Source organism: Rhinolophus sinicus, chromosome 14 (genome assembly GCF_057876585.1).
Source record: "Rhinolophus sinicus isolate RSI-liver-muscle chromosome 14, RSI-T2T, whole genome shotgun sequence".
In the NCBI taxonomy this organism is placed as follows: domain Eukaryota; kingdom Metazoa; phylum Chordata; class Mammalia; order Chiroptera; family Rhinolophidae; genus Rhinolophus; species Rhinolophus sinicus.
The window spans coordinates 24626057-24648409 of NC_142514.1; the positions used below are offsets into that span (position 1 = coordinate 24626057).

The following is a 22353-nucleotide window of genomic DNA, read 5'->3' on the forward strand; positions in this document are numbered from 1 at the left end:
AACAACTCCCTGGGTTATGTAGGAAAGAGCCTATGTAGCTCTAGGGAATTTCTGATCCTGGCAAAGAACTTAAAAGATCCACGTACATGAAACAAATGGACAAGAAAATGAACATCAGTGTACCATTCTGTGGAGTCAACTGGGCTAGAACTCAAAAGACCTTAGTTATAATCTGTGCTCAGCACTGAATTTGGTTAAACTGTTTGCCCTCTCCAAGCCCCAGTGTAAAATGGTACTCCTATGACTTACTGCTTCCTAATTCATAGGTGGGGAAAACTGTGCATGTACAATATTATTAGACTCAGTGTTAGACAATGTAGTTCAGACTATACATGCTACAGGAATTCAGGGGAAAAAAGCATTCTGCGTGGGTTGGAGTACTCTGAACAATTCTATGTAGGCCAGGAAACAAGAGAGATGAAATGTGTCATATAACCAAATTGAAGAGTTGTGCCACTTTAATAAGCAAGCAATCTCTGGGAAATATCTTCTCTATGGTATTGAAATATCTTACAAAGTGACAAGCCAAAAACATTGATTGGAAGTATCATTCTCATTTTATACTTGGAGAAAATGAATCCCAAATAGTTACTCATTTTCAGCATCCTTGCCTACTCTACACAAGTTCCTTCACGAAATGACAGGTAGGAAAAAGTTCTCATACAATTCCAAAGCTCCTATTACAAAACTTTTTATACCAGAAAAGATTATAAGATAAATTAGAGACTAAGTTGAGTGCAATTATTTCCAATCATTTTCAAGACTAAGTCAAATTCATCTTTCTTCCACACCACAGTGATCTTTCTTTTCTCTGAATACCCTGAGGACTTACTTCTGAAATCGTCAATTTAAAAACTAACCTAATGTTTACTATTGATACTTCTTTTATCATATAAAATCATCTTGCAGCATTTATTGCCTTGTTTTCTTAATTTCTTAACCCACTCTACGGATTATACCTAATAAGTCACATCCCTTATAACACCTAGAAGTACTGTGTACATAAACAGGTTTAAAGTACATTCTACTTTTTGAAGTGATTTAACATACATCATATATGGTGACACAGAACACCTGTAAAGGTACTGACTTGGTTATTGCTCTACTTAGAAACTGCTTCATGCTAAAATCACTTGCATGTCAAAGGTCTTAGTATTCAAAATAACGGACAGATTTATTCTAAAAACAAATTTAATCCTTTGGAAAGCATGGTTTATAAACAGAACTTCTACAAACTAATCATGGAATTTCATACAGTAAGTTGACTTACAGAACAATCCATACCACATAAATGTTTAACAAACCACTTTCAGTTCTCTTTTTCTTCTTCAGAAACAACAACTCAAGCAAAGTCCCTCAGAGTTCTTTCCATCTCCCCAAGTGATGAAAACCTGAGAGGTGAATGTCACACAACCAGTGGTGGACACTTTTTCCCTTTGTTCACATACCTCAAGAAACCCCAGATTTAATCATTTTTCTTTCCTTAAACCCAAGATGAACTATTACCTGCCCCTCAAAGCTTTCCCTAATCTCTAAAACCAGAAAGAATCTCTTCTTCTTCTGGATTACCTAAAAACAGTCTCTTCTTCCTCTGCACTACCTGAGAAGTTTGATTGTACTTTTCACACGCAGTGTAATTTTTCAGCTTGTGCTATAATGATTTGTATACACATCTGGGTCCCTTATTAAGCTGTAACTTCTTTTAAGATACAGGCCACATCTTACTCTTCTTTGCATCCCATCAGCACCTAGCACTGTAAAGGGCACACCGGTGCCCAAAACCTACTTGTCAAGTGAACATGAAGTCATCTGAGCCAAAGCATAATAATTTCTCAACAGTAACAAGTCTATGGTCAATCATGAAAACACACTCTTAGATTCCGCAGATCAACAACCAAAAATCTTTAAACAATTATTTATTGAATACTGACTACAGGGAGACAGTATGTATAGTAGTTATGGGTAAAAGATATGGAGTCAAACTGCATAGGTTTGAACCTGGGTTCTGCTACTTGTGACATTGGGCAAATTTCTTAACTTCTACACCTCAAAACTAACACCTGTAAAGTGGCGATATTATAACGTGTTTCCCCCAAAATGAGACCTAGCCGGACAATCAGCTCTAATGCGTCTTTTGGAGCAACAATTAATATAAGACCCGGTCTTACTATACTATAATATTACTATACAATATTTTACTATGATATCATTTTATTATAACATCATAGTAAAATAAGACAGGGTCTTATATTAATTTTTGCTCCAAAAGACGCATTAGAACTGATTGTCCGGCTAGGTCTCATTTTGGGGGAAACACGGTAGTGCCTATCTCAAAAGGTTAAATGAATTAATGTAAATCGCTTAAAACAGCACTTGATACATAAGCATTTAGTATTATTACTATTAAGTATCTGCCACTGTGCTAAGCATTTGCACAAAACTTTTTCATTCAATCCTCCCAACAAGCTTGTGAGGTTAGTATTACTCACCTGATTTAACAGATGAGGAAATTGGGGCACTGCAAAATAGTTTGTACAAAGTCATAAAGCAAATAAGTGACAGGGCTGTGGTCTCAGAACTCCCCTAACTACATTAGTATAATAAAAAAACGTGACAGCCAGTGCCCTGGAAAACTGGAAAAGGAGGATCAGAATTGAGACACGGGAGGATACACGCAGTGGAAGAGAAATGACAAGTTTCTAGTCACACAGTCTCACTCTCCCCAGAATTTCACCTTATGCTGCCAGCAATCTAACCTCATTAGTAGCAACAAGAAATTCATCAGAGATTCTGAGATCTAAGGAGCCTGGTACCGGTAGACGCTTAAACACTTAACTGAATTCCCTTAGGCAACTGTCGCCTAGCAAGCTTTTAGCGAAGGCCAGAGGAGAGCGCTGACCTGGAAGTGCTGGGAGGAGCAAATGTTAAGGCCCTGAGCTTGTGTGCCTGTCTCCTAATTTTAGAAAAATAAGCAAGTACAAATCAGGGCAGGCCGGGTTCCACCTCCCAGACCTCCCTGGTATTCATTCCCCCCCTTCCCCGAACTTCTTCCCGGCTGCCCCTATACCCAGGCCTGGCCGGGCCTCGCCGGCTTCCTCTCACCGTCCTTCATCTGGACAATATTGCTAGCGGCCACCCGGTCGGAGGCAACAAGGACATAGTCGGGGCCCTGGATGCCGATGAGGTACTCCATGATGGCCGGACGCCGGGGACTGCAGGTTCGACAGAAAAACGGGACTCCCGGCTTCTCGGCCTCACCAGTGAGACAGCACCACGGACCGCAGTTTCGCTCGACGCAAGCCGCGCGACTCCCCGGGCCACCGGCGCTCTCGGATGACGTACAACTGTCGCGAGACGTTGGAAAGTGGGCGTGGCGTCGGGCTATTAATCTGCGTTCGTTTCTTGGCCTGTCAAGTCTGCTGCGATGTCCGCGTTACAGGTCACTTACGTTATGTAACGCCCAGTTTCTTTAGTTATAAATTAAGAGTTTAAAACTCCTTTGAGGATGAAATCACGCACTATATGTAAAGTGCCTAGCACATATGAGTATTTAAAAGGCGTGTGTTCATAGGTGGGTGTTGTTCCATAAAATAGCTCCATGAACTCCGCCCCAACAAGCCATATTGGAGAAAAATAAACTAGACAGGAGCCGTATTTACATGTTTCACAAAAATAAAATATGGTTGGGTTAAAGATAAAAGCATGAAGACTAAAATCACAAAAACAATGGGAGAAAAAATAATAATTTGATAATCTTTGGAAGGGATATGTGTTTTCTTCTAAGCATGAACAGGGAACCCAGAAACAGTGTAGGAAAAGATTGACAATTTGGCTACATGAACTCTCTATCTGGTGAAAGTCATCATAATGTTCAAACATAAATACCAGGGGTGCCAAAAAAAATGTATACACTCGTCATGCAGGGTGTCATACGGTGTCTCTGGTCCCACTCCCTGCATAAGAACGCAGGACATGGTGAGGCCAAAAAGGAACACCCACGGAGCCATAGGTAGGAGAGTCACACCACTATAGTCTCGCTGGCGGCTGGTTGGAGACACAGGAGGCAGGAGCCACATGATGAACAATCCACCGTCCACTTCTCTGCCAGCCAACCAACCCACCAACCCCTTGCTAACTGCAATCGGAATATCCTGGACACAGCCGGGCTCTCTGGGCACAGCCAAGGTTTCTCAGGGCAACACCAGTCCTTCTGGGCACAGCCAGACTTCCTGGGCTTCAATCTGCCATGCTAATTGCCACGGCAGTTATATTAGTGGCCAAGGTCTCACTGGTTACAGCTGACAGCTGACTAACCACAGCTGATGGCCATCTGACCACAGTTCATGACCATTTACTACCCGAGCCAACACCTTTCCATGTGAGGGCGAGAGCCTGGAAACTGCACTCCTGGCTCTGTTCCCACAACACATGATGTGTGTTCATCTTTTGTTGTTGGTATATATGGAGTATTACAATTTTAATACGGTTTTCTCCTTTCTTAAAATGTGTATACATTTTGGGGGTCACCCTCTGTATAAATTGAGAATGTGTTTCAATATATGAAATAGTTAATATCTGTAACTTAAAAGGCATTTATTTTTACAAATCAATGGGGGAAAGACAACATGATTTTTAAATGGCCAAAGGTTAAGAACATGCGATTCAGAAAAGAACCAACACAAATAGCCAATAAACATGAAAAGATCCACAACCTCAACAGTACTTAGAAAAATGAGAAATAAGAAACATTGAGAAATTATAAATTGTTGGAAAGATTATAAATTGTCATGAACTTTTTATAGAGGACAAATGCATATTTATTAAAATTTAAATGTACATAATTCTTTATATGTATCCTAAACAATTACATGCACAAATACCCAAATATTTGTATGCAGAGATATTCATTGTAGCACTGCAACAGCAAAAAAGAAGAAAGGGGAGGGGGGACAAACTGAAATGTTCATAAGTAGAGAAATTGTTATATAAATTATGATACACTCAGGCAGTGGAATATCATGCAGCCATTACAAAGAATAAAATGAATCTAAATATGCCTATATATTTCATGTGGCCCAGATAAGTAAAAATAAAAATGCATTCTTATATGTAGCATGATGCCTTTTTGTTTTGTTCTTAAAAACTAGATAGATAGATAGATAGATAGATAGATAGATAGATAGATAGATAGATAGATCGATAGATGCCGGCCTGGTGGCTCAGGCGGTTGGAGCTCTGCGCTCCTAACTCCGAAGGCTGCCAGTTCGATTCCCACATGGGCCAGTGGGCTCTCAACCACAAAGTTGCCGGTTCAACTCCTCCGAATCCCTGCACCTAAGATTGAACACAGCACCTTGAGCTTAGCTTCCCAGATGGCTCAGTTTGTTGGAGCGCGTCCTCTCAACCACAAGGTTGCCGGTTGGACTCCCACAAGGGATGGTGGGCTGCGCCCCCTGCAACTAGCAACGGCAACTGTATCTGGAGCTGAGCTGCACCCTCCACAACTAAGACTCAAAGGACAACAACTTGAAGCTGAACAGCACCCTCCACAACTAAGATTGAAAGGACAACAACTTGACTTGGAAAAAAAAAAGTCCTGGAAATACACACTGTACCCCAGTAAAGTCCCGTTCCCCTTCCCCAATTAAAAAAACCCAAAACTGCATATATATACCGTGCTTCCCCGAAAATAAGACCTAGCCAGACCATCAGCTCTAATGCGTCTTTTAGAGCCAAAATTAGAGCTGATGGTCTGGCTAGGTCTTATTTTCGGGGAAACACGGTATATATATATGTGTATATATATATATATATATATATATATATATATATATATATATATACACATATATATGTATATATATATATGAATATGAATGGAAAAAGATATATCTACAGATGTTCCAACCTCAAATTATATGTAGTTGTTACCTCTGGTAAGAGTCATTGGAAGGGAGGTCTTTCATTTTTTATTTTATACACAGCTGTATTGTTTGAATATTTCACAATGCACGTGTATTACTCATTTCTTTTTTCTAGGGAGGGCGCAGCTCACAGTGGCCCATGCAGGGATGGAACCGTCAACCTTGGTTATTATCAGCACCATGCTCTAACCAACTGAGCTAAGCAGCCACCCCTTACTCATTTCTTCTAAATAGGAAAAAGTACAGTTATCTGTTTATATCTTGCAGCCATTCTGGAAAAAGCTGAAATACTCCATGATTAGTTTCTGACATACACAATTCAGTCTTCATACCAGCCATACTAGCTTCCTGAGAAATAGAAACACAGTTGCAATTATATCTCAAACACAACTATGCACTTAGTTTGCTTCTGCAGAAATTTGTAGTACTTATTCTGTTCTGAATGTTTCTTCCAGCTCTCTGCCCATGAAGGAACATAGACCCTGAGGAGTTTGGGGCAGCCCATCTATCATGGGATGGACGCCCCGGGCAAGGAGGTCATTAAGTCAACCATCCCACTATGAACACAGATGCATCCATCATCCTAGAAATCCTTTTCTTAAACATCACTGCGAAGCCTTTCTCAAGCCTTTCTTTCTTTTTCTCCCTCTTTCTCTGTCATTGTGTGTACTTATGTTTTTAATTGCAAAAATGACATAGTTATGCTACACAAACACACACACACACACACACACACACACACACACACACACACTACAGAAAAAGTAAAGAGTTAAACACCTCTCCCTCCACCAAAGGTAACTAACTACCCACCAGGTATCTGTATCCTTCCAGACCTTTTTCCTTCATACATACCAATATTCATTCTTCATTCATTCACAAATGCTGCAGAATTCTGAATTGGAAGAGCCACAATCTTTTTAAAAAGGACTCAAGGATCTTTTAAGTTGGCCCATCGCTCTTCTTCTCTAGGACTCATTTGAAATCCCCTCTAGCTGAGTCACACCAGAAATTCTCTTGACTTCTTGTTAATATAGAAGAATGTGAATTTCCAAGATCCAACTTGTGCTATCTCACTAGGAGTCAGGGAGAATTTCTCCTTCACTTAAATTCTTAGAGTAACTGAGTCTTAGAATTAGCAAAAGTGTCTGTGGAGGTGCCAGAAACAGCGTGTTGTAGCCAACTTTTTCTGTAAAGGGCTAGATAGCAAATATTTTTGGCTTTGCAGGCCATACAGTGTCTGTCATAACTACTCAATGATGTCATTATAGTACAAAAGCAGTCATAGCCAATACATAAGCAAGTGACCATGGCTACCTTCCAATAAAACAAAAGCAGGTGAGGGGGGAGGGGAGAGATAGATTTGGCCCATGGGTCATAGTTTGCTGGCCTCTAATGTAATAGGAGGCCTGTAAATCAACACCTAACTCTGATCCCAGCTCTACCTTTCCAATCTTAACGGAAAATTCATTAAGCCTTAATTTCCTTATTTATAAAAGAGACGTTCAGAAGAGAGATTTGCTTTGTATTTCTCTTGAGTTGGGAAAGGGATGCTGGCTTGGTTGATTCCATGAGTATAAGAAACCATGTCCTGATCCTTCATGAACCCTAGGGAGTTATTCCCTGGTGTATCTAGGGAAATGGCCATTGTGGGAGGCTACCAGCCTTGCCAAGACTCTCAAGCCCCAGCTTGACATAGAAGCACCACTACAGCCTGCACTCCAAAGACCCTGTGAGTTAGAAAATAGGGTTGTGACAGTGTTAGATTAAAGATCAGAGGCTCATCCCTAAATATTTAAGAATGTTAAAGTATTGGATACTGTTGATGCCCTGCCCATATCCCTTTTACCTACTTGTCGTAGCTAGCTGCTATCCCCCAGCTACTATAAATATTGGTCAATAACTCACAACTATCTCTTTTGTCAGTCTAAAGCTAGTGTCCAGCCAAGACCACATTCTTGCTTAGCATTTTGCCCCTGCCCAATCTTTTTTTTTTAACTTTTTATTTATTTAAGCGTGTTTTTCCAGGACCCATCAGCTCCAAGTCAAATAGTTGTTTCAGTCTAGTTGTGGAGGGCACAGCTCACAGTGGCCTATGTGGGGATCCAACAGGCGACCTTGTTGTTAAGAGCACCGCACTCTAACCAACTGAGTTAACTGGTTGCCCCTCCCCTGCCCAATCTTGCTTGTGCTACTCCTTTTCTCCTATTATAAATTGCTGGAAGCACTCCTTTGGTAAATGACTTGAAAAAGCATTCTCATTTTGGTTCTGCTTCAAGGAAATTCACTCTAAAATAATTGGTACCAAAAGTGATCCTAGTTATGGGATGCTGCAGAAGCAGTTCTAAGAAGGAAGTTCATAGCTATACAGCACTACCTCAAGAAACAAGAAAAGTCCCAAATAAACAATCTAACTCTAAACCTAAAGAAATTAGAAAAGGGAAAACATACAAAACCCAAAGTAAACAGAGGGAAGGAAATAAGTAAGATCAGAGTGGAAACAAACAACATAGAAAAAAAAAAAAGGAAAGATCAATAAAACTAAGAGCCGTTTCTTTGAAAAGATAAACTTAATTAATAAACCATTAGCCAAACTCATCAATAAAAAAAGAGAAAGCCCAAGTAAATAAAATCATAAATCAAAGAGAAGTTACAACCAACATCACAGAAATACAAAGAATCATTAAAGACTGCTACAAACAATTACATGCCAACAAAGTCAAGAAGAAATTTATAAATTTCTAAAAGCATATAACCTTCCAAGACTGAACCATGAAGAAATAGAATGTCTAACAGATCTATTACTAGCAATGAAATTGAAGCAGTAACAAAAACCTCCCAACAATAAAAGTACAGGATCAGACAATTTCACAGGTGAATTCTACCAAACATTTAATAAAGAATTAATACCTATCTTTCTTAAACTATTTCAAAAAGTTGAAGAGGAAGGAGTGCTTCTAAACTCATTCTTTGAAGCCAGCATTGCCATGATACCAAAACCGGATAAAGATATTACAAAAAAAAGAAACTTAAAAGGGTCAGCATCCTTAAAGAACTTAAATGCAAAAATTCTCAACAAAAGATTAGCAAACCAGATTTAACAATACATTAAAAGGATTATACACCATCACCAAGTGGCATTAACCCCAGGGATGCAAGGATGGGTCAATATCCATAAAGCAATCAACATGACACATTACATTAACAAAATAAAGGATAAAAATCATATGATCATTTCAGTAGATGCAGAAAAAGCACTTGACAAAATTCAGCATCAGAAAAACTAAGTGGGTATGGAAGGAACATACCTCAATATAACAAAGGCTGTATGCGACAAATCCACAACTAATATATACTCAGTGATGAAAAGCTGAAAACGTTTCCTCTAAGATCAGGAACAAGACAAAGATATCCACTATCACCACTTCTATTCAACATAGTATTGGAAGTCCTAGCCACAACAGCAATCAGGCAAGGAAAAAAAAACCTAAAAGCTTATATTTGGAAATAAAACAGGCCTGAGTTGAAATCTTGACTCTACGACTTACCAATTGGGAGATCTTGACCAAGATGTTCAACATTTTTTATTCTGTTTCATTTTCTATAAAATGGGGGAAATAAATGTGATAGTACTTGCCTTGTATAGTTGTTGTGAGGATGAAATGAGATAAAACCAAGTGCTTAGCCTGGTGCCTGGCATACAGTATGCATTTAATAAATTATTATTATCTTATTCACCATTTTCAAATGCCCGGAGTTGTCCAGTACGTACATAAGGAACCAATCAATGCCCAGTAAGAACTGTCCATCAGAGTCATCTACCCACTATGGAAGGTGGATGTGTCAGGGCTGTACCAGAAGGAAGTTTATTACGGGAGAGGTTGGGCTAGACAGAACACAGGGCACCAAACCAAAGTGTGAAAAAGGGGAAGGCAGCCCATCAAAGTCTCAGCTGGAGAGGCAGGGTAGGGAAGAAGGCCAGGGATGGATGAGGGTGTGTTTGGGGTAACCAGAGAAAGATTAAAGTACAAACAGGTAAATTGTGCAGATGTAGAATGAATACCCTGAAAGGCAATATCCTTTCTGGCCCATCTACCATGAGATGATAGAGGCAGAGTCTCAGAGAAAAAGAGCCAGGACAAATAAGAACCTTCTCAAATTTCAAGTTCTCTCTCCTGCTTCCCCATTCTGACCTGGGAAAAAGAAGTTTGGCTGTCAGAGGCTTTAGAATGAAGCCAGGCCTGGGGAAAGAGGTTAAATTGAAAACCAAGGACTTAGATATTGGGCAAACTCTGTGACTGGGTTTTGTACTCCAAGTTTTAGCTTTTCCACCTTTAAAGGAAGACTTCCCCCAGAAAATCTCCCAGTTTCTCCACCCCCATCATCCCAGGAGTATGTGGTAGACCTAAAACACAAACACCAGGCTGGCTGGTGTTTTCAGCAGCTAGCTCTAGCATCCCAGAGGCTGTCCAACGAATGACACCTTCCTGCTCCTTGCATTACCCCCAGGGACCAGGGCAGTCACATCTGCTGATGGCCGAAAACACAACTCTGCCAATAGGTCCCACAGGGGCTGACTCAGCCCCAGTAGAATTGAAGTGGTCCGTGATCAAAGGTCTGTTGCTGCCTTGTACTGTCTGAAAGTGACTGCACCAAGCACATCCCTGGCAGCCAATTGCTATTTAACACGTGTAATTGTTTCAACCTCTTGGCCAGAGGCAGGGGAAAGGACCTAATGATGCTTAGAGAATTCCAGTGGCCCAAGAAACCTACTATTACTCAGATAGTGATTCTGGGGTCCTTTAGGAAAAGTCATAGAGGACTTATTCTGCACAAACATCAGAAGTGTCATTTCTGCCATCTGACTCATGGTTTCCAAGGAGATTATACAAAGCCAGGAAGCCTGGTGTACTTCCTCGCTGGGATTGGGTCTATAAAGGAATTCAGGACCATGTCAAACCTGCCTTATTTCTCCCCCTTCCATTCCCACTCCAAATCCAGCTTCCACCCTGGAGCCCACTCTTACCTACCCCATCACCCATTCAGAGATCCAAGGAAAGTTGATGAGCCCTCTGGATTAGGGCCCTTTAACCTGAAAGTTCCTGCGCCGTAGCACTCCTCCTCTATATCCCCACTCACCAATATGTCTGCGGCTTTGGGCTGTGGAGACAAGAGTACGACACAAATGTGTCCTGACCCAGCCACCCCAAAATGATGTTTGGAAGACTGAGATTCCAGGCTGGAAGCCCATCCTGAGCCTGGTCCTCCTTGCTGCTCATCCTCTGAGAGCATTTGCTTCCCTGATGCTTCTCCTGCCATGAGAAAGTGTGGCAGGCCAGCTTGCTGCTGGCACCTGCCACACTGTAGCATAACACCAACACTAATAACAAAAATAATCACAGTGACAACAACGGCTTGGTCTACATGCAGAAGGTACTTGTCATCTCCCCAGGAGCTTCCTGGCCTGGGGCTAAACTGTGACGATGGACCTGGCCCCTGGCCCACACTGTCGCTGTCGCACACCAGACTCATCTGAATGGCTGACGTTATCATCACTGTCATCACCATTCTTGATAACTATTCATTTATTTCTGCAAAACACACTTACAGAGGACAAAGCGCATGCCAGTTTCTGTGCAAGATTCTAAAGGAGTTACAAAGTTTAACACCTTCAAGGGGTAGTCCACAGGGATAGAGAGGGATCAACACATAATTCCAGTATAGGATTATACAGATTGTTGTAGATGGATAAATTCCCAGCCCTAGGAAATGACAAGCCATAATGAGTGCTCAGTAAATGTATTTTAATGAATACTGAATGAATGAATGAATGAATGAGTGAATGAATGAACAAAGGTCTATGGGATCTGAAAGGGGAGGTAAGAATAACTGTGTTGGAAAGAAGTCAAAGAAGGCTTCTCGGGAAGGTGATGTTTGAGCTGAATTCTGAAAGCTGAAAAGGCAGCACCATGTACTGGTTAAGAGCGTGGAATCTGGACCCAGAGCGCCTAGGTTTGAATACCAGTTCTGTGTGGTTTCAGCATGCTACTTAATTCCTCTGTGCCTCAGTTCCCCCATCTGTAAAATGGATTAATAACCGTACGTCCGTTATGGGGTTGCTGTAAAGATTACATGAGTTAATATTTGTAAAGTGCTCAGAATACAGCACTAGTACTACATACATAGTATAACATAGTACTACCTAAGTGTTTGATAAATCAAACAACTGGCTAGGAACCCATCAGGCTGATAGGGTGGAAAGTTAATGGTGTGAAGAAGAGCATTCCAAACCATGTAATGGTACTGAGGTTTCCAACAGGATGGCATCCTCAAGGAATAGTGAGAAGGCAGTGGGGAGCAGGGGTTTACCAGCGTACCTTGGATGTCAGGGTAAGGCGTGTGGTAAGCCTTTACTTTTTTTAAATAAAATTTTTATTTTGGAATAATTTTTGATTTACAGAAAAGTTGCAAAGTAGTGCTGAGAGTTCCAAGATATCCTACATTCAATTTCCCCTAATGGGAACATCTTAAAGGGAGCCATTGCTTTTAAAGCAAGAGCATGATATAGTCAGGCATGTAGTCTGTTAATATCATCCAGTGGGAAATGGTGCACTCAGGACAGGGGCTGATGAGGAGGGCATGGATGTGAGAAAACTTCTGAACCAGGACAGCTGGCTACAAATGCTCTGGAAAAAAGGAACTGAGAGCACAGTCAGGAGATGCAGGCCCTAGGCTGGGCAGCCCTCTGTTTGAAACATTCGCTCAGCAGCTATCTATGTGAGTGACCTGGCAGTAATCTCCCTAGAGAGCTCAGGAGCCTGGCAGGTCTGGGGGAGTTCAGATGGCTGTGCAGAGCCCGAGGTGGAACAGGCAATGGCCAGAGCTCCTTTCCAAGTTCTGTGTGCTTCTCTAGCTCCAGAGGTTGTTGATGAGGCTCTTTATTCTTAGTGACTATTTAGATCTGCTTAGCTTTCTGGCCCTCACTTGTGGAAATGAGCCAAAGTGAGACCAGAGCAACTTATGCAGATTCATCCCTGACTTAGGATGTTATTCATTTAAACCGAGAGGCAGTATGACGTAATGGTTAAGTGCATGGGTCAGACTGGGTTCAAATCTCAGCTCTATCACTTAACAACTATGTAACCTCGGGCAGGTTACTTAACTTCTCTGTGCCTCAACTTCCTAATCTATAAAACAGAAATAATGATAGTCTGCCTCATAAGGATGATGGAATAATTGAGTTAATTATTATATGAAGAGAATGTATAATAGCTCCCAGAACACATTAGTTCTTATTTATGTATTTAAATCATTTGATTAATGTGATTCAATCAACTGTTTCAATTATTTATTACTCCTATTATTTCCATTTTATATATGAGAAAAAGTGAGCCCAGCAGAATGCAAGCCTCTTATGAGCAGAGGCTTTGTTTGTTTTGCTTCTTCGTATCCCCAGTACAGAGTATGGTATCTGGATCATAGTATTACTTGATATTTACCAAATACTTTTTAAATGAGTGAATAAGAAATACTCTACCTCCGGGGTTTGTGCAGGGTGCTGATGCTAATTCAGAAGCACTTTGGAAGACCTGTTCCATGGACAAACAGCTTCTAATTCAGTGTTTGGTAATTGTCCCACTTAACACATCAATATTAACACTATGTGTTTTGTTTAAAAAAAAAAAGTTAAAGCAGTCATCGTGCACTGAGGTCTGATCTAGGTAGAGGACTATTTGGCAGCAAGGAACAGAAATATACCCAATCTAGCTTAATAAAAGGTTGTTTATATTGGAAGGACTTGAAAAACTCACTGACCCCCGCTCAACAAGTAGTCGATGTGATCTCGAACTAGAAAATCGTCAGGCAGCAACTCCCCCAATTACTGTCTCTTAGGACCCCATAATTTCTTGCCTCTTAATTTCTCTGCATGTCTGCTCCATTCTTCTCTTAGTGAACTGGCTTCCTCTGTGCCCACATACACTATTATGGCTGCCCCAATGGACATGAAGTTAGAAAAAAATCTGGTCGGCCCAGCTAAGGGCAAATGTTCCCTACTCCCATCTAATCATCTATGATCAGGGGAGAGGATGGAGGGATACAGAGTACTCCTCCTTTTGGAAGGGGACATCCGTGGCGAAGAATATAAAGGGCATCTCTAGAACATGGTCCTCTTTCTTGAAATTAAATAAAACTGGTAAGTAAAAGTATCTGTCAACATGGGTGAGATTTCATTTTTAAGAGGAGATAAGCCTGGAAATTTACCCAGAGCCCTAGAAACACCCTTTTCCCAGGCACTCCACCTGACCTTGGCTGAGTCCTCTCCTGCCTGCCTGGTTTCTACTGCTTCTAAACTCAGTTTCCAGAACAAAGAGGCCTTCACCAAAAGGTCTGATCATGTCAGGAGAGCTGTTTTTGGCTACTTAACATAACTGGAGAGAGGAGAAAAATCTCTCCTAGGCCTATGTCAACAGAACTTCCCTCCCAATATTATTAGACTTCAAGGACAGGGCTTAAGGTGAAAGGGGAGGACCAGGTTTGGGGAAAGAACCTATCCTTCTAGGAGCAGTACTCTGTGCTTTATATTAGCAATATTTTGCAGCATTTCCCAACTTTGCATTCACTAGGTATAACTGGGTTCCTCACAGAGACCCTGCAGGCTGAGATTTTTATCCCCATTACACAGATGCGAAAATTGAGGTTAGAAGAATTGAAGTGACATGTCCAAGTTCACAAAGTTAAATGGTGATCTGAGAGTGGAACCTAGGCCTGTTGGACTCCTAGGACCAGAGTTCCACTGTACTGCTCTGCCTGGCATGCTTTTGGGAGCCAGATTGTATCTGGGGAGAATATAGAGAAGGCGAAAGCTTGCAAGTGTCTGGAGGTGCAGGGAATTAACCAGCTTCTCGGCCCCTCAAAAATGGATGGCCTGATGAGGCTGGTTGGGGACTGCAGAGAATGAGGAATCGATCTGCCATTCCATGTGAAAATGGATTGTAGCCCTAGCCTGCATGTGTCAATGGAGCTGATTAGCACTTGCGTGAGTCTCTAGCCATCAGCCTTGGCCATTGATTGGCAGGTGAGAATCGTTCTGAGAGCAGCAGGGAGCCAGTCCTCTCCCACCTCCATCCCCACCAGCTCCCTCCCTCCACAGAGGTTTCTTCCCCCTCCCTGCCAGCTGAAGTCTCCAAACCTCCTCCAACTCCTAGGCCTAATGGGTGCTCAAAGCTCCTCTAGCTGCCCTTGACCAAAAGAGGAGGGTATAGCTGGTACCCACCTCACTGGGCCATGCTAGGTGCAGCTGGTAGAAGGACAGATGGCCTTTCCAAAAGACACTATCTCATTGGAGGGTCCAAAGTGAGGGCAGGTGCAGGGTTCAGCTTGGAGCTTACATGATGCAACGGACAAAGCAAGGGCTTTGCCCCATATTGACCATGTGACCTTGGGCAAATCATTTGCCCCTCTGGGCTCCCGTTCCCTCATGTGTATGTGTGAGGGTTAATTTTATGTGTCAACTTGACTGAGATAAGTGATACCCAGATAGCTGGTAAAACATATCTGAGTGTGTCTGTGAGGATGTCATTCGAATCAGTAGTAAAGAAGATCTACCTTTACAATGTGGGTGGGCATCATTCAATCTGTTGATGGACCCAAATAGAACAAAAAGACAGAGGAAGGATGAACTCTCTCTCTCTCTCTCTCTCTCTCTCTCTCTCTCTCTCTCTCTCTCTCTCTCCTTGAACTGGGACATTCATTTTCTCCTGCCCTAGAACATCAGAGCTCCTTGTTCTCAGGTCTTCAGACTCAGGCTGAATTATACCACCAGCTTTCCTGATTCTCTAGCTTGCAGGGGCATAGTGTGGTACTTCTCAGCCTCCATAACCATGTGAAACAATTACTACAATAAATCTCCTCGTGTGTGTGTGTGTGTGTGTGTGTGTGTGTGTGTGTATCTTACTGGTTCTGTTCTTTGGAGAACCCTGATTAATACAGTATAGGATTAAAAATAGCTTCCCCACTGGATTGTTTGGATTAAATAAGGAAGTGTATGTGAAAGTGAAAGTATTTTTACAGTCCCTGGCACACAGTTAGAACTAAAACTGTTAGGTGGAAATTAATTCTCCACTCTCCTCAAGAGGCACCCACTCTGGGAAGCCTCTCTCGTTGACCCCTCTTCTATCTTTGTTTCCATCATTTGAGTGTCATGTGCAAATGACATCAAGAGCCTCAGCATTTTCCCTGACCTGGAGAAGCTCTACCTCCAAGGAAGCTCAGCCCGTAGTAATGGGTTGCCTTTGGGGACTGAACTGTCAATTCCCAGCAAGGGAACCAGATGGGCTCAGATTCATCAGACCCCCAGTATCCATCTGGAGTGAAAGGTTCTATCTTAATCTTGCCACCTGGTATCTAGGGATGCCCTAAACATTTTTGTGCCTTACAGGCTCTGACCTCTTCCATTACCTGTAGTTGTAGTTAGTCGACATGGCAGGCTTCCTCCACTGATTTTCTCTCCTGTCCTTCCAAGTCCTGAGCTCTGCCCAGTTGATAGTGATCTTGATTCCCTGCCTTGATCTTGTCAAACTTTTCCACAGGGGCCTGGACTTGTCTACTTGTCTACTGATGGATGGTCTTACACCCCATGTTGTTTAGGCCTTCTGTCACCAGAGGTTGGCCTCAGCCTTGCCTGAGTTGGGCACTGCAAAACCATCAAAGGTCTCTAATGTTACAGACAGATGGGAGCTTCCTCCTGAGTCTCCAAACATGGGGAGTGTCACTAAGAGTTATAAGCTAACCCCTAGGGCTGTAGTGGCAAATGAGAATTGTGGTCAGGACCATGGACAGAATCCACGGAGTACAGGCTTCCTGGGGGTAAGGATGCATTTAGTGGCTCTGACTCCACGCTGAAACAGTGAAAGGGGCGCAGAGTCAGCACCATGGACAGACACCACAGTCTTTGTTATCCTTGAAGTTCACAGTCTTTAAGACCCTGGGTTAGTCAAGATTTCTCTGACTCCTAGAAATGAAAACTTACTTCAAACTAGCTTAAGCTAGTCTTTGGATGAGCCAGATGAGCGAGATGGGCCCTTTGGTGGTTCTGAACGTGGCGACTTGATGTAGTGAGCAGTGGGAAGTTATAGGCTCATTCTTTACCTTACAACAAGATATGATTTCTTTACCAAATATAGTGTTATTCAAGTTATCTATTTCTTCTTGAGTAATTCAAGGAAATTGTATTTTTATCCAAGTTGTCAAATTTATTCATGTAAAGTTATTCTTGGTATCCCCTTATTATCTTTTTAATTTTTGTAGAATCTACAGTGATAATCTCTCTGGTTCCTGATATTGATATCGGTAATGTGCACCTTCTCTCCATTTTCCCTGATTAGTCTGACTAGAGGTTTATAAATTTCACTGATTTTTCATTATTCCTGCCACTGCCTCCATTGTGCCAAGTTTAGAACATTATCATTTTATTGTGGCAGCCTCCTTAAGAGGCCTTTATACTCTAGCCTCCCACTCTAGCACACACTGCATTCTGCTGCCAAATGAAGCTTCCTAAAAAGCCTCTTTCACATGAAGACTTTCAATGGCTCTACATTGCTTTTGAATAATTTCCAGGCCCTTTTGCTTGACATTGGAGGCCCTCCCTCACTGTCTGACAAGCACGCACATCTCTGAGTCATCGCCCACTCCTCCCCTGCACGAACCTTATTCTCTCTCAACCAAGCAAGTCCATTTGTCATGCCCATTAAATATAGGTCATTTCTCAGCTCTATGCTTCTACAACTCTTCAGCTGTCCACTGCTGAGGGACAGATTTGGAGTCTGAAGGCCAAGATTGGAAATGCTGTTTATCCTATTTATGGGCCAGATGGCCTCGCTTTCTTCATCTGAAAAATGGGGATAACAAAGCCTGCTTTGAAGAGTCATTCTTAATCCGTTCAGCAAGTACTTGAAGGAATATTCCTTGAGGCTTACCTGCATACTTGTGTGCATGTGTACACACGTGTGCATACACATGATGAGAAGCAATGCTGGTGCTCCAGCATAAAGGGACGTACCCGGAAGACAAACACAAAAAATAGTAATAGCTAGCATTTACTGAGTGCCCACTACATTTGTTTATTGAGTGACTACTATACTCCAGGAATATAGCAGTGAGCAGACAGCAAAACTCTCTGCCCTCTTGTAGTTTACATTTAATCCCTACATTCTAATCCTACACTTAATCTCCTGAAAATCTGAATCATAGGCTGCATTCTTTTCTTCTAATGGGAAAAGAATTAATTGTGGTAAAATACACATGACAAAATTTACCATATTAACTAATTTCTGAACTCTTTTGTTGATTTTGTTCTTTATACCATAAAAGTGAGATCATATGGTATCTGTCTCTCTCTGTCTGGCCCATTTCACTCAGCATATAACCGTCTAGGTCTATCCAGGCTGTTGCAAATCCTAAGACTTCATTTTTTTATAGCTGAGGAATTATTTATATTTTTTATATTGTGGTAAAAATAAACATAACATACAATTTACCATCTTAATCATTTTTAAGTTTGCCGTTCAGTGACATTAAGTACTTACACATTTTTCTCTACCATCCATCTCTAGAACTCTCCTCATCTTGCAAAACTAAAACTCCATACCCATTAAACAATAACTCCCCATTCCCCCAAGCCTGCAGCCCCTGGCAGCCACCATTCTATTTTCTGTCTCTCTGAACTTGACTGCTCTAGGTACTTCATATAAGTGGAATCATATAGTGTTTGTCTATTTTGTAACTGGCTTATTTCATTTAGCGTAATGAGTTTCATCCATGTTGTAGCATTGCCAGAGTTTTCTTCTTTTTAAAGGCTGAATAATATCCCATTTATGTTTCTTTTCTTAAATAAACAAATCAATACATGTACATGGTTTTAAAAAGTTAACCAATACAACAAGTCTTATCACACACACAAAAAAACAGCAGTCAATACCCGCCCAAGTCTCACTTCTCAAAGCAACCACTTAAAATCACTTTAGCTGTGTCTACTGATATTTACCTCTGAACAGCATGCCTGTATGCCAGTTCTTAATTTATTATGAAAGATGATAATTTAATATTCTTATAGCACTCAATCCCCACAACTCACATCCCTTGCAGCCTTCTGATAAAATTATATCACAAATTTTAGTTAAGTCAATATTCAGGGTTTGCCTTATTGATTTTGTACACATGATTCACTGCTGAAACTAATATTGCATTAACTTTCTTGTACAGATTTTTTTTGTCTTCCCTTGTTTTAATGGCCTTTCTTTCCTTCCTCTCATTTTCTTAGTTTTGCGTATCCTTATCAAGAATTCTTCCCAAACTCTTTAACAGAATGTAAAAACCTTCTAAATGCTAATTTCCACAGGATGAAACACATCAGGTAAGCTAGTAATTCACTTATTTTCCCATAAGGTGTCCCTCCTGCAGCTTTCCATGTCCTGGCTCACTGTGTACTTACTCTCTGGGCCTTCTGAACAGTAGTTGTTCAATGGCTTCCTTTTGTAATTGTTCTAGGATGGATCCCCTGTTCCTGGACCCACATCTTTTTCTCTTGGTTTAATTCTTGATTTTGATGGAACACATCCTTTAGTAGCTTCCTGAAAGAATATATGAGAAGCAAAATTTTTGAAATCTTGAATTTCAGAAAATTCATTATTCTACCCTCACAGTTGATTTATAGCTTAACTGGTATAGAAATTCTTTAGAATTTTGAAAACATTGGTCCATACAATGAGAGTCCATTGCCATTCCTGATTCTAGATTATTCTTTTCATGTATCCTGTCCTTTCTGTATGGAAAAAGATTTTACCTATCTCCTTGACCATCTAAATGTTTATGCTAATGAGACTTGGTATTGGCTTATTTTCAATTATGTTCATCACATCTTTAGTGAGCTTTTTCACTCTGGAAACATATGTCTTTTAGCTCTGAGAAATTTTATTCCATTATCTGTGAATCTCTCTTCTAATCTCTAGTTTAACCTCTCTTTCAATATCTAAAGAGCTTTCCTCCACCTGACCACAAGCATTCTAGAAAACAAGTCCCATGGGCCCTAGAATCTCACTTCTCGGATTCTCCCTTAATGTCCTTTCTTTCATTATGACATTCTACCCTGATTTTTGCTGTGCCCAGTATTCCTGGCTGGAGCCTTTCTGGTTCACTTTTTTCAACAGAATAAAACCTCCGTTCCCTGCCAGGATATGAAAGATGTAGTCAGCTGTCTGCATGTGATAGGGAAGGGACCTGCTTCTTATGCAGACTTTCAACCCATTCCCTTGTTCTTAGCCCCAAGCCTCTCTCCCACCTTCTGTGGTAACTGTTGTCTCCAATATCCGTTCTTCCCCTGGTCCTGGGTCTCCAATTGGCTGGCTCCTCTTTGGCATCCTTTGCTGTAACACTTGGTATGCAGCTATCCCAGCTCTGCCAACTCCTCCATTCACTTGACATCTTCTAAAAATGTGTTGACATCTGTGGTCCACCATTGCCTTTTTTATTCCTTTACTTTTATTTTAGTGAGGTTTGTTGAGGGAGAAGATATAAATGCACGCACTCCATCTGCTGCATTTAACCAGAAATCCAAAGACTGCACTCTTAATTACTATGCTATATTGCCTCTCAAACGAGACAGTACCTCTGGGATCCTACAGCCCAGTGAGGATGAAATGAGATTACACATGTGAACATACTTTGTAAGCTCTACAGAGCTATGTGAATGAGAGGGTCTATGTTAAATTCCCCTACTAACGTGCCCTCCTTCCTCCTCTCTGCTCTCTGATTCCTCCCATCTCACGGTACAATTCAAGCTTACTTCCTCCTTGGGGCCTTCCCTGCTCAACTCAGCTAAGTGGGATATTCCTGAGCCCTGAGCCACCACAGGATTCTCTGCGTATCTCCCTTGGCCCTAAACAGAGCTGCTTTACTCTATTGTGGGCAAAGAGCTGCTGGCTGAGATGTATAATCAAATGTGGCTCTGTCAGTGTACAACAGGAGAACCTTCCTCCTTCTTCCTACAGGCAGGAGACATGGGCTTAGCTAATCAAGGATGAGGTTCTGGGACAGGGGAAGGGGTGTTTTGTTTCTTTGGTCATAAATTTAGGAGTCAACGTGGCTTCTGTTGCTCTGCATTTTGAGCTGTGACTGTGGACCTTGAAGCCCATCTTCTCCCTCCTGCCTCCTATGCCTTCTCCAGACCTCTCCGCTGAGTAATGGGGGCAGTGGCAAAACTGCACCAACAAGTCTGTGCCACTGGTCCAGAGGCTGTGTCCTTTTACTCCCTCACTCTTATTGGAGCTCTGATGTGGGTTCTGAGAGATTCAATTCATATCTTAAGCCAAGATGATGGTGGAAAACAGAGCTTAAGCCAAGATAGTGGTGGAAAATAGACTATTCTCTGGCTGGAAGCAGTACATCTCTGCCTTAGAAAGATACTGATTATTCACAATAGTTAAAATGTGAAAGGAACCCAAGTGCCCATCAGTGATGAATGGATGAGCAGAGTTTGGTATACACATACAGTGGAATATTATTCAGCCTTAAAAAGGAAGGAAATTCTGACATGCTACAACAAGGATGAAGTTTGAGGCTAAATGAAGTAACCTAGTCACAAAAAGACAAACACTCCATGATTCTATTTATTTGAAATACCTAGATTAGTCAAATCCATAGAGACAGAAAGTAAAATGACAGTTGCTAGGGACTAGGGGTTGGCGTGGGGAATGGGGAGTTATTGACTAATGGGTACAGAGTTTCAGTTTTGCAAGATGAAAAAGTTCTGGAGATGGATGGCAGTGATTGTTGTACAACAGTATGAATATCCTTAATACCACTGCACTGTACATTTAAAAATGGTTAAGATGGTAAATTTTATGTTATGTATATTTTACTATAATAAAAAAATGGAAAAAGAGAAAACATCCTGATTATTTTCCAACAGACAGATTCCATCTGACAGTCTTTACAGAACGTTCTACTAGAGAAATGTGCCATCTCTTGGCCCTGACCGATGTGATTATTATGAATGAAAACTGAGCTTTAACCCATGGCTGCAGTTTCAGGAAGCTCTTTGAAGGTCAGTGCTCAGGTCCTGGGGCACCTCTGGAACACACAGGTTACACTCACACTCCAGGACTGCAGGGCACAACTCTGTGCAGCGGTGATATTGCCCTGCCCCATGTGTATGCACCAGGGCAGAAATCCCGTCCCTCTGGATTCTCCTCTGTCCTTCCCAGACCCTTCATCTTGGAGACCCTTGAAGCTGAGGCTGACTTGGCTGGAAGTAGCCAGCAGAAGCTAGGTGGGAGAATGGCCAAGGAGAGAAAGATAATGAGGTGGTCATGTCACTCTGGTCTGCCTCCATCCTGCTACAGATCGTCCCAGGCCTAGGACCCCCCCGCCCCCC

At 41.6% G+C, this 22353-nt stretch overlaps 1 protein-coding gene across 1 annotated transcript in view; it reads right to left on the reverse strand.

Moving 5' to 3' along the window:
• Positions 1 to 3324, reverse strand: part of PSMB2 (proteasome 20S subunit beta 2) — a 28885-nt gene extending 25561 nt beyond the window's left edge. Inside the window, exon 1 of the mRNA XM_019726503.3 lies at positions 3103 to 3324. Coding sequence (XP_019582062.2) covers positions 3103 to 3193 — 91 coding nt within the window. The 5' untranslated portion in view covers positions 3194 to 3324. The remainder of the gene's footprint in view (positions 1 to 3102) is intronic.
• Between the last annotated feature and the right edge of the window lie 19029 nt (positions 3325 to 22353).